General features: G+C 42.2%; 1 protein-coding gene across 2 annotated transcripts in view; it reads right to left on the bottom strand.

Annotated features, from left to right (window-relative positions):
* YAF2 (YY1 associated factor 2) overlaps positions 1–16,231 on the bottom strand; it is a 102,718-nt gene extending 86,487 nt beyond the window's left edge. The window contains exons 1-2 of one of the 2 annotated variants that reach the window (XM_055142042.1): positions 15,950–16,231; positions 15,684–15,809 (exon numbers count right to left, since the gene is read on the bottom strand). In XM_055142042.1, coding sequence (XP_054998017.1) covers positions 15,684–15,809; positions 15,950–15,975 — 152 coding nt within the window. In that variant the 5' untranslated portion in view covers positions 15,976–16,231. The remainder of the gene's footprint in view (positions 1–15,683; positions 15,810–15,949) is intronic. The other variant, XM_055142043.1, reaches the window with a different exon arrangement.
* Positions 16,232–16,607: the final 376 nt, after the last annotated feature.

Genomic DNA, 16,607 nt, shown 5'->3' with positions numbered 1-16,607 from the left:
ATAACTAATGCAGCCTCTACTAAACAGAAACTGAGTGGTATAATGAAGGACTGGTCACACTGGTAATTAAAATATATGTCTGTATAACAGAATACTTTTAAAAAACAAAAAAAGAAAAGAAACCCTAGATAGCAAAACATACAAGCACACAGATGATCTAGGTGAGTAATTTTTTTTCTTGGCTTTTTGGGTCACACCCAAAAAGCTCTGCCCTCTGAAATTACCAATTCCTGGAGGTGCTCAGAAGACCATATGGTATAAAAGGGGATCCAAGCCCGGTCAGCCACGTGCAAGGCAATCATTGCCCTGGCCCCTGGGTGAGAAATTCTTAAACATTTTACAACTATATGTGCAATAAAATTTTATGTGACCATAGGTATATAAGCATATAAAATATGCACGTGTATATATATGTGTGTATATATATAATATATAAAACACACTGGCAATCAATTATGAAGAAATTTATTTTAAAATGATTTTTAACTGACATGCCCATATACGTATCAATATACAATTTAGGAAGCTAGGGTCAAGATTAGTGGTCCATGGAACGATGGTGGTCCTCATTAATGAAGAGGCTGAAAACCGCAAGTCCACTACATTGAATTTTAATTTCTGGTTCACAAATGTAAGCAGAAAGTTTGAGAAACACTAGTCTATATGAACTCATGTAAGAGCATAGGGTGTCTTGCTTGATCCTACTAAGCCACAGAAACAATCCTGTGAGATTTCAAGACTCCCATAAACAAAATTCAAGACTTCTAGACCCTTCTGTGAAAAGGCCAAAACAGACTCTTCAACATCTTCTACTCCTTATCCTGTAATTTCCTCCACTTGTTCTCTCATAGGAAGCTTCTTGTACATTTATTCTGTTTGCAGTAATATAAGTATATGTGGATGAGAAGAAGTAGGTTGGTGTAGGGAATAGGTTGGAGTAAGTGGGAGGACATTTTGAACATGAGTTAAGCTTACTGAGGAAAACAGTAGTCAGATAAGAATCATACTACAAATAACACAACCATACTCTTCACATACATGCATCCACATACTCACTCATACAACTAGCCTGCCTGCATGCACGCACACACACACACACACACACACACACATATATGTATACACAAAAAAAAGACTTTTCGGGGCTGGAGCGATAGTACAGCAGGTAGGGTGCTTGCCTTGCACGCGGCTGACTTGGGTTCGATTCCCAGCATCCCATATGGTCCCCCGAGCACTGCCAGGGGTGATTCCTGAGTGCAGAGCCACGAGTAACCCCTGAGCATCACTGAGTGTGACCCAAAAAAAAAAAAGGACTTTTCAAAGTTGCTTTTAAACAAAGCAGCTCAAGTGTAAATACTTCAGGGCATGCCAACCTCTTTAATTCTGAAAAGCAGCAGCAGTGCTTCTCAAATTTTAATGTTCAGAAGAATAACCTAGGGATACTGTTAAAAATTCAAGTCTGACCTGGTCCTTGGAAAGATCTAAGAATCTACAGTTCTAATAGCTCACAGATGATAACAATGCACTGGCCTCTGGAATACACTTTAATAGAAAGAGACTGTATAATAGTGTGCTTCAATATGTTCTATATAATGATGGTGATAGTAATGATAATGGTGATGGTAATAATAAAATCCTGATTTTTAATTATAATTCAAATAACCCCAGTCAAATACAACTTAAGAACTGTTTGACGGGGGCTGGAGCGATAGCACAGCGGGTAGGGCGTTTGCCTTGCACGCGGCCGACCCAGGTTCGAATCCCAGAATCCCATATGGTCCCCTGAGCACCGCCAGGAGTAATTCCTGAGTGTAGAACCAAGAGTAACCCCTGTGCATCACCGGGTGTGACCCAAAAAGCAAAAAAAAAAAAAAAAACTGTTTGATAAAATAAGCTCCTCTACAGGAAGAATTTTACTTTATTAAAGTAAATAAAGTAAATCAGAATTCTTACTTTATTAAACTCCAATAAGATATATTACTCAGTACTTCCCAAATTTTCACAATTTCCTATTTTTAAAGAACATTCCCTCCATCTAGAAGTGTGTAACAAGTACTGAACATAAAGAAAAGCAAGGCTAGGTTAAGAGAGGTCATGGAAGTTCCATGACTTAGAAGTTTCCTTTCTCTCATTCTTCCCCATGAGATAAATCTCAAGTTTCAGATGTGAAAACTGAAAAGTAAATACGATTTTTTTTTGGAGGGGGGTTAAGCATACCTGGCAGTGTTCAGTGAACCACGTAGTGCCAGGGATCAAACTCAAGGCAAAGCCGTCACTCTGGTCCTTGCGTCATCTTCCCAATCCAAATACAAAGTTTTAGAATAGTAGTGTCTGTCAAGAGATGTTATGGTGATGGGCATTCCTATTTTCTTTCTTATGAATAATTTCTTTAATATATTTACATACACATATACATATATGCTTCAAAGAGTATATACTACGACTATCGTCTATCTCCAAGGCCCAAATTAATTTTCTCTGACATCTGAAACACTTTATTCATATTTACAGAAGAAAAGATCTTTAGTAAAGGCAGAACTTTGGGTTGAATGAATAAAATGAAAGAGTCAGAACACTTTATCTAGAAATAAATTACAAGAGGAAACTTTGGGGAGGAGAGATAATAGCAAAAAAGGATAAAATGAGAAGACCAAAACAATTTTGCCTACTCTGCAAAATTACTGATCAGAGTAATTCTTGAAAAACGACTTCTCTGGCATTAGATAGTATTTATGTGCTACTTTTTAAGTTGATTGTACCGAGCATATCCCATAAATGTAAATTATTAGAGTGCAAAAATCCTTGATGAGATGCCAGGGTTCAAAGGGCTGGTGTGCATGCTTGCAGATGAGGGACCCAGGTGCCACATGGTTCCCCAAGCACTGCCAAGCACCAAGCAACAAGTAGCCACTACCTACCACTACCACTAAGTTTGGCCTATTTAAGGTTTAAAACAGAACACCAATTAAAACTACAAAACAAGGGGCAAGATGGATAGTACAGCGGGTAGGGCATTTGCCTTGAATGTGGCTGACCCTAGTTCAATCCCCGGCATCCCGTATGAGCCCTCAAGCACCACCAGGAGTAATTCCTGAGTACAGAGCCAGGAGTAACCCCTGAATATCATTGGGTGTGACCCAAAAAGCAAAAAGAAAAAAAGAAAAGAGTCTTCAACATTTAAGGATAAAGTAAATTCAACTGACATGTCTAAAAACTGTCTGAAGACTCATTTGACATTTGTCATATTTAGTCAGAGGTTGATTACATACCATACTGTAAGTAATTCTTAAACTCTGTATCACGAAGGAGGAAAGTAATACTTCTGATTTTTTAATCAAAGCTCCTCAAAATACTCATGAAAAGTCAGGACAAACAGTGCAATATTACAATAGAAGCTATCACAATGATGCTATCACATCAACACTTCAAAAATATTAATTACATAGAAAAATAACTGAGAGTCATTTTTCTCTTCATTCACTATATTGCTAGACCAGACTTCAATATTAGGTATTAGTAAGATATACAACACTGGATATAATGAAAATTACTTGAAGAGTTACTTGCTAGCAAAGTTAAATGCAACCACATCGAAGCAATAAAAAGGAGTGGTAGTCCAGATACCTGACTCTAACACTAATCAGCTATTGAGCTTGACTAAGTAACAATCTTTTAAGGCCTGTTTTGTATCTGTTTAGAGAATATTAGGTTACAGTCATGAGTTCCAAAAGATAGAAAAGATTTCATCTTGTAGATGAGACTATTAATCTGGTAGTTGTCTTGAGAAAGTACCACAAGAAGAATCCTCTAAACTTAGAGAAAATTTAATTCAAGATGAGCTTGCAAACAAGAAGAACGCTTCAACCATTTAAAGTGTTGGTGGTGGGCTGGAAAGAGACAAGGATTTGAGTGCTTAGCTCTGCACACTGCTGACACCAGTTTGATCTGTGACACCACAGCTGTGATTGGGGAACTCTGTTCTCTATTCCTGAACAAATCAAGTGTTCAAATGTTTTTTAATGAATAATTTACTGTCACTATCACACTGATACAGTATATCATACACTTGTAATACTACTAAAATTATACAAACTATGAAAGATAACTAATTGTGTCCTTTTTAAAAAATATAAGGTAAAATCAAACCCTCGAAAATGAGCTGTCCTATAGAAAGTGAATACTTCTATCTTATGCTCTAATCTTCCACCAACTGGATTGCTTTATATGAAGAACACACAGGAAAGCATTATGAACACTACTATTTATGAGTGACAAATCTGGCGATACTTCTTTTACTACATTCTGATCTCTTAAAAACCACCAGTAAGGGACTGGAGTGATAGTACAGTGGGTAGGGCCTTTGCCTTGCACAAGGCTGACCCTGGTTCGATCCCCGGCATCCCATATAGTCCCCCAATCACCGCCAAGGATAATTCCTGAGTGCAGAGTCAGGAGTAGCCGCTGAGCACTGCCAAATATAACCCAAAAAGAAAAAAAATTAATAGAAAAAAAGTAAGTAAAAATTAATTTGACAACATTATAAAGACTCTATCAAATACATTATACCAGAACAGCTTTCACTACCATGTAGGAACTTTAACTATGTGTCAGCAACTTGAAAAGGGCATTAGTAATTCATTTAATCTCAGTAATGCCTTTTAAAAAGGAGAAAAAAATGAGCAACCTATCACTCAAAACAACCAATATGTAACTGAAGAGGGGACAGGGAGAGAGTATAGCTGGTAAGACACTTGCTTTGAAGTGACTGACCAAGCTTCAATTCCCAGCACCCTCATATGAGGCCCCAGGTATCACCAGTACTGAGCTTTAATTGCAGTCAGTAGTAAGGCCTGAGCACCTCATATACTCCCCAAAAAACCCTGAAGAAACACGTTAAATTAAACCCATAACATTATATTATTATCAAGAAAGATGTTTCTGGAATGATTAAATATCACAAGTACTTGAATAATAACTGTCATTAACAACTGATCTTATAATTAGAATGCAAGACTTTTCCAAAAACATGGTCTAGGCTAGAAAACTGATTCCTTCTCCAATTATTAGCAAAAGAACTAGAATTCAAACTCTTAAAAGGGTCAGAATTAGGTTTCCTCGACAATTTAGTAATTCAAGGAAATAGCCTATCCATAGTTCTAGCGTGACTCCTCCAGGCATATACTACATGCTCAATAAGCATTATAAGATAAGGAATTCTGGAATTCTATCCACCACCACAGTAATTCACACATGTACAAAGGAAAATTCTTCACCATTCTTTGTTCTGAAAGAAAAGGCACTCTGAAGCAATCTTCAAGGGGCCCAGGGACCATTCCCAGATATATCTGGGTCAGAGAAAGCTGAGAGCATCAGGGCTACACCTGGCAGTGCTACCGGGCTTCCAAGACTATAGCCTTTTCAGTAAACACGGCACAAAATGAAGTCATTTGATTGCTTCCCCAGCCCACAGGAAAGGTCTTTCCAAATATTTATTATCAGCATTCATCAACTGGTACCTCATTATGGACTGGTAATTATAAAACAAGGTGACTGAACCAGTAATTTACTATTTCTCTACAGCTGAAAACTGGCATGAGTCTGCGGATCAGTGGTTCGAGTTCCCAACCCATATGACTGCACAGAAACCCAATTTTTCAACGCTTATTTTAAAATGTAACTGTTGGGTCAGAGCACAAAGGTTGAGGAACTAACCCTGCACACTAGAGAACCTGACTGGATATCTAGCATGCCATGGTCCCCAAGCACTGCTAATTCTGATCTGTAAGCACAGAGCCAGGAGTAAACCCTGCCAGATGAGGCCTAATTCCTTCCCTGCCACATACACAAAGTAATTTTCCCTTCCTAATGCCTTTAGTTCTTCCTAGTACTTGTAATACATCCTCAAAAAAAAATCAAGAAAAACTCCCATTTTTCTTGAGAAAAACAGCATTAACAAAATATATGCATGCAAAATGTTTCATATTATGTATATATAACAGAACTAGTCTACACTAAATGATAATAATGAAAGTAGGCTTCACAAATTAATTCTGAGGGGCTATACCACCACCCTCATAGGATAAATCTAAGAACCAATTTTCCATCTGGTTAATTTGTCCTCTGGGGAATAAAACTAAATTAATGAGAACGAACAAATTCACCCTGAGGTGATGAGCAAATGCTGAAGCTAGATGGAGATCAGTCAGAGGAAGGTAAAGGAAGGCAAGTTTGGGATGACTCCAGGGGAATAACACAGGAAATAAGTATGTGAGTTAAGGTATTAAGGAATAAATAGCTACTAGGTAGGCAAAATGATATGAGAATTCTAGACCAGTATTAGCAACTAACCCTGTTAACCTGACCTTGCACAATTAGAATAGTAAAGAGATACAAGGTGAGGCTGGAGAATCTGGGAGTTAGGATGCATGTCCAATATGCCATCAAACCTATTTCGAGCCCCAACCCCAAAGCATCACTACTTCTGACCTTGGAGGACCCAAAGCACCAAAGTGGCCTAGGAAATGCCCGATACCACAGGGCCTGAGCAGTATTACATTTATCACCAGCCTGAATTCAAACTTTTAATGAAGTAGTCCCAAACCATTCTCAATCTCAAACATACAATTTAACTGAGGAATACACTTTTATGATATGCTGGACTGTAAAGCACTTGCCTTGAATGTGATCAACAGTGGGATAAATCAGCAGCACCACATGTTCCTCCAAGTACAATCAGGGGTCTCTCCTTAGCAAAGAGCCTGGAATAGCTCCTGAATATCAAAGGATATGACCCAGAAACCCAAAAACTAATTACAAGGAATATTTGCCATGGCTGGAGAGACAGAAGGATTGGCACATAAGCTTTCCATGTATGAGCCTCAGGTTCAATCCCAAAAAATCATTACAGCACTGAATACCATGTTCAACCTTTATTCGGCAGTCACTATAAAGGTCTCAACTTGCTTTTTAAATACAAACACAAGCATTCTTCACAAAACAGAAAGATATCAGCACTATTCTGGAGAAGAGATCAATTTGTCTAATAGCTAACAAGAAAAATATGTGGGCTTTTAAAAATGAGTGTTATAATTTTCAAAAAATACAAAAAAAAGCAATCGAAAGATGACTCAGAATATGATGGCACATGAAAGATAAGTTAGAATCTAAGTTTGAAACAGTGATAGTTTCTAGAAATGAAATACCCGAAATTTCCAGATTATGTTCCAGAAAATTTCTGCCACATATTAAGAAATGAATAAGAAGCAAAGTTGGGGAAGGGCATGGTGATAAGAGATAGTACAGCGGAAAGGGCACGTGCTCTGTACACAGCTAACCAGATCATTCTTCACCACCCCATAAGGCTCCCAAGACAGTCCAATATGGCCCAAAAAAGAAAAATAATTTTAAAAGAAGCAAAGTTTGATTGGGCAAAGAGTGACTAACAAAGAGGTATAAGGAAAAGCAAAAAAAAAAAAAAATTTCAATTAAGAAGAAATGGCTACCAACATCAAGTAGCATGAAGGGAAATAGTAAAAAGACTGCTTAGTCCACTGAGTTGAACAAGTAGGTCACCAGATTATCAGAAAGATCGGAATCAGTAGAGTTTAAAAGAAAAATAAAGAATACCTGTAGCGAATGGGAGATTAAGAATAGTGGAGATAAGTACCAGGAGGTCTGCTTTCAGGCTTGAAAGCCGGCCTCAAATGCTGGTGGAAAGGACAGCTCAGAGAGAGAAGGAAACACCAAGTAAAGGGTGTTTGGAGGACCCGCTCGGGATGGGAGATATGAACTGAAATTGGGCTATAAATTGAACACGATGGCCACTCATTACCTCTACTGCAAACCACAACACCCAAAAGAAGAGAGAGAACCAAAGGGAATGCCCTGCCAGCCACAGAGGCGGGGTGGGGTGAGGGGGATGGAGTGGGGGCAGGGGGGAGGGATACTGGGATCATTGGTGGTGGAGAACAGGCACTGGTGGAGGAATGGGTACTCAAGCATTGTATGACTGAAACACAAGCACAAAAGTATGTAAGTCTGTAACTGTACCTCACAGTGATTCACTAATAAAAAATAAAAAAAAAAATACCTGTAGCCTGTCACATGTGGAAATCCAGGATAATAAAACTCTCTTTACATTCTCAAGTGTGTAGCTAGATCATCTATAATACAAAATAAACCTATATTAGTTCATCTAATAAGTGTATTAGATTGTGTATGTAACTCAGAAATAGCACTTATCTCAATAGCACTTGTCTTGCATATGTGAGGTCCTGGTCAATGCCAGGAACACCCTCCCCCCCACACACAAATCTTTAATATATAAAAATAGAAATATATTTTATAAAAAAACTTAATTTTCTGAATTTTTGCATTAAGAGTGCTATCGTATTTCTAAAAGCCCTTAATACCTGGTCTCAAGTAAAACATTTGGCTGATATATCTGCTTTAATAAATTTGTTGTAATATACTCTTTTGGTTCAAGAATCTAAAGAAAATCTGGATTCCCAGAATATTTAGATAAAAAGGGAAGAATTATTTTTGCAGCCTTTTCAGCTGTTTATGGGGTATTTTTAATAGTACCCCAAGTAGCTGGATCTGAAATCACAACAATGTTTTCCAGTGTTCCTTAAAATTCCAGTGAGTCATTCATAGTTTGAAAAGATTACCCATTCATGGTTTCACACCACATAGTTAAAACTGTAATTCTGGCTCACTCTTTATGTAGATCTTCTAAATAATGGCAAATTTTATGAGAAAATATCAGAACTACATTCACTGCAGTTCCCATCTGATTTCATCATCTCTGAAGTACTGGGAAGTTCTTAATAACTGAAGTCGTTGCAAGTTTCAAAAATTCTAGTTTTTACAGAGAAGCTCAATTTGTATCATTGACAACAATATTGTTGTTGTATTTGAAATTGCCATCTGCTAAATATCCAAATCTTCAATAACCACAATTTGCCAGGCTGTCCCTCGAATCAACTTTTATACTTTGAATTAAGCCACAATAGTTTACATGTACTGCCCAGTCAGTTCATTAGAAACAATTCTTAAGGACATGAAATTTCATAAATTTAGCAGCTTACTGCTTCATCAAGAATATTCTTGGAGGGGCTGGAGTGATAGCACAGCAGGTAGGCATTTGCCTTGCACTCTGCCAACCCAGGTTCGAATCCCAGCATCCCATATGGTCCCCTGATCACCACCTTGGGTAATTCCTGAGTGCAGAGCCAGGAGTAACCCCTGTGCATCGCCAGGTGTGACCCAAAAAAGGCCAAAAAAAAAAAAAAAAGAATATTCTTGGAGGCTGGAAAACTAGAACAGTAGATATTTGCATGCAAAAGACACAGATCCTGGGGCTGGAGTGATAGCACAGCGGGTAGGGCGCTTGCCTTGCACGCAGCCAACCCAGGTTCGATTCCCAGCATCCCATATAGTCCCCCGAGCACCGCCAGGAGTAATTCCTGAGTGCATGAGCCAGGAGTAACCCCTGTGCATCGCTGGGTGTGACCCAAAAACAAACAAACAAACAAAAAGACACATCCTATCTCAGCAGCACTTATAGTCCTCCTAGGGACTACAGTCCCCCTGCCAGTAATAATTCTAGAGCAGAGAGACAGCAGTAAGGCCTGAGAACAGTCAGGTATGCCTCTAAAACAAAACAAATATTCTTGGGAAAGATGTATGGTTTTGTGATAAGAGTATATGTCTTGAACATGAGTGAGGCATTGAGTGTGTGGTGTGTACCAGCACCACGAAAAAAAATATTTTTGCTTTAATATTTTAAATATTAAGTGAAATGTGCTTTTTTTTCTATGCCATAATTTTGTGTTACTGCTTTGAGTCATGCTGAAGGGTCACCACTGTACTACCAATGTTTCTGTAACACCACAGCAAATGCCAAAACACTGAAAAAGACAAGTAACATTTTAGCATGAGTGCCTACTCTAAAACAGAATAGGGAAGAAAACAGACCAACCAACTACCCTAACTTGTGATAGCTGGAAAATCTCCTTAGCTATGTCAGAAAGGTTGAGGCATTGCAGTTCTGATAAAGGAACTAAATAAGATGTTCTCCCATTTTTTCTCCCATTCTTAGAGGAAGAATCAAGAATACAATGCCAAACCTCAAACTAGTAAAAAGCATGTATGAAAAAACATTGACACTGAGATTTTCATCACTACAACATGGTTTCCTTAAGGTGTACCCAAAATGTAAATTTTATGCCCTTTCCTTCTATTTTATAGAAACTGAAGTCATTTTCATTGTTGTATGTCTGGGGAACTGCACCCAGCAGTGCTCATGGACTATTCCCGGCTGTGTGCTCAGAAGTGACACTAACAGTGCTCAGGTAACGTGCTGCTGGGGATTAGAACCACAGTGGTAGCAGCCATAGGCAAAGCCACGTGCCTTACCTCCTATACTGTCTCTCATACATTTTTTTGACCAATAGTCAGATCCTAATCATGACACTACGTTATAAACAGGTTGAGGAGGGAGGGGCAGATGATGGGTATTGGGCCTCCCACTAGTGCTCAGGGTTTATTGCAGGCTTTGTTCTCAGGACTCCTGACAGTGATCAGGGGGTCATACGTGGTTTTGGACATCAAACCAGTACCAGTTGCATGCAACTTAATCCCTGTACTGTATCTCTGGTCTGAAACATATTTTAAATGGGTAAGTTTTCCTTCTTTAGCTCACCTGAAAATTTAACATAAAGAATCTGGAGTTGACAGAGAAAGTAGCACTGCCTCGCTTGCAGCTAACTGCAGTTCAATCCCTGGGATCACATATACGGTTCCCTGAGCACCACCAAGGGAGACTCCTGAGCACAGAGCTAAAAATAGCCTCTGAGCATAATTGGGTATACCCATCCCCCCCAAAAAAATAAAGGTCTTCATTATTAAGCAAGAGATTCAGTACTGGGGTTATGGCACTTGCCTTGCATGCTGCCAACCCTCATTTGATCCCCAGCACCATATACGGTGCCCTGAGCACAGACAGGAGTAAGCCCTAAGCACAAAGCCATAAATAAGCCCTCAATACCACCACGTATGGCGCAACCCCCATCAGTCCCAAACCAAAAACAAAAGTAGTTCAGAGTTTCTTACTCGAGAACAAAATCATAAAATTTTACGAAAGAAACATGTTGACAATTTATGTCCAATACCTAGCTCAGCCTTTGTAAAAATAAGATGTTTCACAAGCATTTGCGAAAGAATCCCTATACAACTCAGCGCTTTTTCTACTATGTGAAAGTCTTTTCATTACTCTTTTAAAAATAACATCTGTTGGAGCTGGAGAGATAGTACAGTGGATAGGGCACTTGCCTTGCACTACATCTATTTCCTCTATTGGTTTAGTGATAAAAGAAGAAAACTGTATGGGAGTGGAGGGAATAGAGACGGGAGAGCTGAGTGTTTACAACTTCTATCAAGATGCACAAGTACAGATATCAAGGGGATAGAGCAACAGTATAGTTGGTAGGGCGTTTGCCTTGCACGCAGCCGACCCGGGTTCAATTCCCAGCATCCCATGTGGTCCTGAGAGTACCACCAGGAGTAATTCCTGAGTGCAAAGCCAGGAGTAATCTCTGTGCAACGCCAGGTGTGACCCATAAAGAAAAAAAAAATCAAAAATGTAGAAATAATAATTACTTGAATAATGGCAGAGGTTAAGGTATTTAAGAGATTGGTGCTAATTTCTCTGGCTACTCTTTTTTTTTTTTTTTTTTTTTTTGCTTTTTTAGGTCACACCTGGCAATGCACAGGGGTTACTCCTGGCTCTGCACTCAGGAATTACCTCTGGTGGTGCTCAGGAGACCATATGGGATGCTGTGAATTGAACTTGGGTTGGCCGCATACAAGGTAAATGCCCTCTCTACCCGCTGTGCTATTGCTCCAGCCCCTGGCCACTCTTTCTTAATCTTGATTTATTTCAGGATGCTACTTCAAACAGACAATTCGACAGCTAAAACCTCTGCTCTAGACTGTGATGCCACTGATGTGCTGATATAAAGAGCTTTGGAGACTTCCATATCCCACCTCAAGAAAACAAACTCATTTAAGTAGATGCATGAGTATATAGTCTTTACCCCTTTATAAAAGGCAAAAAAGCACAAATTTTTAAAGTATTGTTGCATTGTCTTCCTGTTGTTCATCGATTTGCTCGAGCAGGCACCAGTAACATCTCCATTGTGAGACTTGTTACTGTTTTTGGCATATCGAATATGCCAGGCTCTGCCGTGGGGGCGGGATACTATAATTTATCAAATTAGGAAAAGAAGCTAATTTAACATTTAATTTAAAGTACTACTATGAGCAATTTATTGCATAGTTATTACATAGAAAAAAGCAAGCCCTAACATGGATATAGCCAAAGAATGATCTTCTATTGCAACTTAAAGGATTTGAACTAGACTGGTTTTGTTTCTAGGTTTTGTTTGCTTATTGGTGGGGTTTGGATCATATACAGCATTGTTTAAGAGTTCCATCTCTGTGCTTGGTTGCTCCTGGTGATGCTCTGGGTACCATGCCAGGTAGGGGATCAAACTGTGTAAGCTACATGTAAAATTAATATGTTAACTCCTGCTAAGGAGTTTCTCTCTCTCTCTCTCTCTCTCTCTCTCTCTCTCTCTCTCTCTCTCTCTCTCTCTCACCTCTCCTCCCGCCTCCCCTTCTTTCTTCCTCCCTCCCTCTCTTTCTCTCTCTCTCCCCTCTCTCCTCTCTTTCTTCTCTCTCCTCCTCCTGTTCCTCCTCTCTTCTCTCTTGTGACTTGCTTTTGCTTTCAATTTTGCAGTAACAAGGATGGAACCTGGGTCCTCATAGCTGTGAAATGAGTACATAAATACTTTTAAGAGAAACAATGAATTCTATCTTCTCTGGAGGTTTAAAAAAACAAAAACAAAAGCTTTTCAAATGTCTGAAATGATTTAGAGTCATTCTCATATTAGGTCACTTAGGAGAATCATTTCAAAGATTGGTGCCATCCCAAGGATGTAACCCCATCTTTCTGTTCACACAAAAATGAACTAACTGCATCCCTCTCTCCTGCAACTATCCAGTGTCTGCTTTGGTAAACACAAATCTTATCCTTGCAATAACCTAACTGCTAATTAATATGTGAGTTGTTACTTGTTCTAACAATTAAAGTTTATGCTGTGTCCCAACTTTATTCTGCAGTCCTTTAATCCTGTTTTTTTCTAATATTACCAAAAAGGGAAATCATTATCTGCCCTATTAACAATGCCCCTATTCCACTGTTCCAGCCAAACATGGATTCATCTCTGAATTTCAGGCACAGAATAAGAAGATAATCAACAAAGAAATCAGAGCTCTGAGGTTTAACTTAGGGACCAAACTTAAAAGAAGACAAAGAAAGAGAGACAATTCAGAAAGCGAAGGAAGCCACAGCGGTCTTAGTACAGAAGACTTACTTTCAGGAACAGAGTGTCCCTTAGACTTCTGGTGAGTTGCCCAGAGCCTCTTCAGTTTCAATCCAAATGACAATGCTTCTCTGAGTCCTCCTCAAGTACTGTTTCCACCACTAAAAATTGGATCTACAAGAACTAAGATGTACTGGAAAAAATTTTTCAAGGGTGCCCACGTGGGCCTCAAGCCTCTTTGAAAGTCCACTTTCTCTGTCCTGGGCCAATGCCCTGTACACTATATTCCTCTTTTCTTCCAGGTGCCATGGATTCAGTCTGTTTCTTCTCTTGTGAGCTGCCATCACCTACTCTATTTCTCAGGATTCCTCTAAGCCCAAGACTGGATATGGAGTAGGACACCAGCTTCCCCCCTTGCTGCCCCTACAAATAAACATATAGGCTATTCTAGTTTCAGTATTTCTCTAATGACTACAAGAAAATAAGAAGGAAGCATAAAAAACCAATAATATTGTACCAGAGATTCAGATTATAATAATCATCTCCACTTCACAGTTCAGGCCTTAAAAAACCAAATTTTTCTGAAAATTGCTTATTGAGTACTGTAAGTAAAGTACAAAGTACTAACACAGATACACAAATATGATCTAAATTACCAAGTTTATATTAGCAAAAAGGTTTTTTTTCTATTCTGCTATATCAGATTTATATTTGATTGTATAGCTATCAGGAAAAATTAAATACATATATCCCATGTAATGGGAATATATATACAAAAAGCATACTAATTGACAAAAAAAAGTCAGAAACAATAAATCCTAAAATTTTTACATTGCTAACCGTCTCTAATTTTTAAGAATTTAATGAAATGCCACAATGGTATTTAAAAGTCAAAGCCCTCATTTTTAGAAAGCTTCCCCTTAATATCTAGCTATAACATCATACTGTATATACTTCATTAGAAACAAAAAAATACTGTGCTTAACTTTTGTAAAATTATTTTCTGAGACTTTGTGATATCAAAACACGTTTCCAAAATTATAGATTATGTATCATAGGATTATGATGAATAAATTCAAATCTATCTTCCTCCTAAGGCAAAAGAACCTTTAATGCTAGTAAATCAAGATTCTCAGTAACTGAATATCCTGGATGATTTTGTTTAACCATTTAATGCGTGGTTAAACGCATTAAGTGATTTTTCTTTCTTTCTTTTTTTTTTTTTTGCTTTGTGGGTCACACCTGGCAATGCACAGGGGTTACTCCTGGCTTTGCACTTAAGAATTACTCCTGGCGGTGCTCAGGGGACCTTTATGGGATGCTGGGAATCGAACCTGGGTTAGCCGCGTGCAAGGCAAACGCCCTCCCCGCTGTGCTATCTCTCCAGCCCCAAGTGATTTTTTTTTAAAGAATGAATTATAATGTAAGCATACAAGAAAGACTGAAAACAGGCAGAGATCATTTTATCTCATTTGTAGAACAGGTTTCTATTTAAAATAAATATATTCGGATACTCTCCGCGAAAACGGGTCCCCGTGACGGGGTTCACCTGCCACACGTCCTTTGCTCCTGAAGAGAATTTTGTGGGTTTCCCCCTTGACTGCTCTTCAGTGTCACAACAATGCGGCGGCGTGGTCGGAGGGGGGGGTGACACCCGCCACAGTGACGCCCGACACCACGTTGTCTGCGGGAAGCAGCCCTCCGACCTGGTCAGTCACCCTCTCTGCTGACCGCCTTCGCGACACGGGTGAGGCGGGCCAGTCGCGACAGCCACGCCTCCCCGACAGCCCGCTACCTGGCCAGCCGCTCTCCCCGACAGCCCACCCTTCAGGGAAGCAGCCCGGCCACCCGGCCAGCCGCCTCACCACTGCCACCGAGTCAGCCTCCCGCACCGCGACACCAACGCTTCCCCGACCCGCGCCAGGCGGGTCCGTCGCGACAGCCACGCCTCCCCGACAACTGCATCCTCTCGGGGAGCAGCCCAGACACTTGGTCAGTCACCCACACTGCACCCGCGATCTGCTCAGCCGCCCTCACGGCGACGGCGACGCCTCCCCGGCACCCCGTCTCTCGGGGGAGCAGCCCCGCGACCCGGCCGGCCGCCCGCACCCGGGCTCGGCCCCGCGACCCGGTCACCAGCCCGCCCCGCCCCCGGGCTCCGCCGGGCGACCCGGTCAGGCCCCCTCAGCCCCCTCCCGGGCTCGGCCGCGCGACCTGGCCACCAGCCCTCCCCGCCCCCGAGCTCGGCCGCGCGACCCGGCCCGGGCCGGGCGCGCGGGGGCGGCGGCGGCTCACCGGGTGGAGGTGCCCTTCCGCACGTCGCACATCATGCACTTGAAGGCCTCGGCGCCGTTGCGGAAGGTGCAGACGCTGCAGTCCCAGTAGCCCTCCTCCGACGCTGGCTTGGGCTGCCGCTTCGGCCTGCGGGACAGAAGCGGCCACGCCGCGGCGCGGGGTCAGCCGCAGGCCGCGCCCGCCGCGCCCGGCGCCCCCGGCCCGCCCCGCCCCGCCGCGCCCCCCGCCCCGCGCGCGCCCCGGCTGCCGGCCGGCGGCGCCGTTACCTAGTGGGGCTCTTCTTGTCGCCCATGGCTCGGCTGCGAGGGCCCGGGAGCCACGGCCGCGCTGCTCGATGGGCGGCTGCTGCCGGCGGAAGCGGGCGGAGCGCGCAGGGGCGGGGCCGGGGACCCCGCGCACGTGACCCGCGCCCGCCAACCGCCGGCCGCGCCCGCCACTTCAAACGCCGTGCTTTCGCGGGCCGGAGCGGCCGCGCGGCGGGGACTGGCTGCCTCGCGGCCCGCGAAGCCCGGCCCCAGGCAGGCCCGGCGGGGGCGGGCGTGCCGGGGCGGGCGGCAGCGCGGGCGCCGCGGCGCGGTGTCGTCGTCAGGATCCCGGCGGGTCCGGACGTTCCGAAACGCGCTCCCGTGTGAGGCCTCGCCTGGACGCGGAGGAAGTGAGAGCGCGGCTCGGCGGGGGGGACTTCCTCTCTGACGTAACTAGGCGATGACAAAGCCGGGCTCCGGCCGCCGCTGCTTCCCCCGCGCGAGAGTCGCCGCCAGCCCCGCTCCTCAGCTGCCGCGGTCTCAGGGAGGCAGTGCTGGGTTCCCGCTGTGCTCACCGTTTCTGGGAACTGTGTTTCGTTTCCTCATTCGCAACTGCATCTACAAAAAATTACATTTAGAAGATCGTGATTAGTAACTGGCATTTTTCAACGTTATGCTC

The sequence above is a fragment of the Sorex araneus genome, chromosome 6 (assembly GCF_027595985.1).
Source record: "Sorex araneus isolate mSorAra2 chromosome 6, mSorAra2.pri, whole genome shotgun sequence".
NCBI classification, from domain to species: Eukaryota; Metazoa; Chordata; class Mammalia; order Eulipotyphla; family Soricidae; genus Sorex; species Sorex araneus.
Note: the sequence above shows the minus strand (reverse complement) of the source record. Positions and strands in the feature narration are given on the sequence as shown.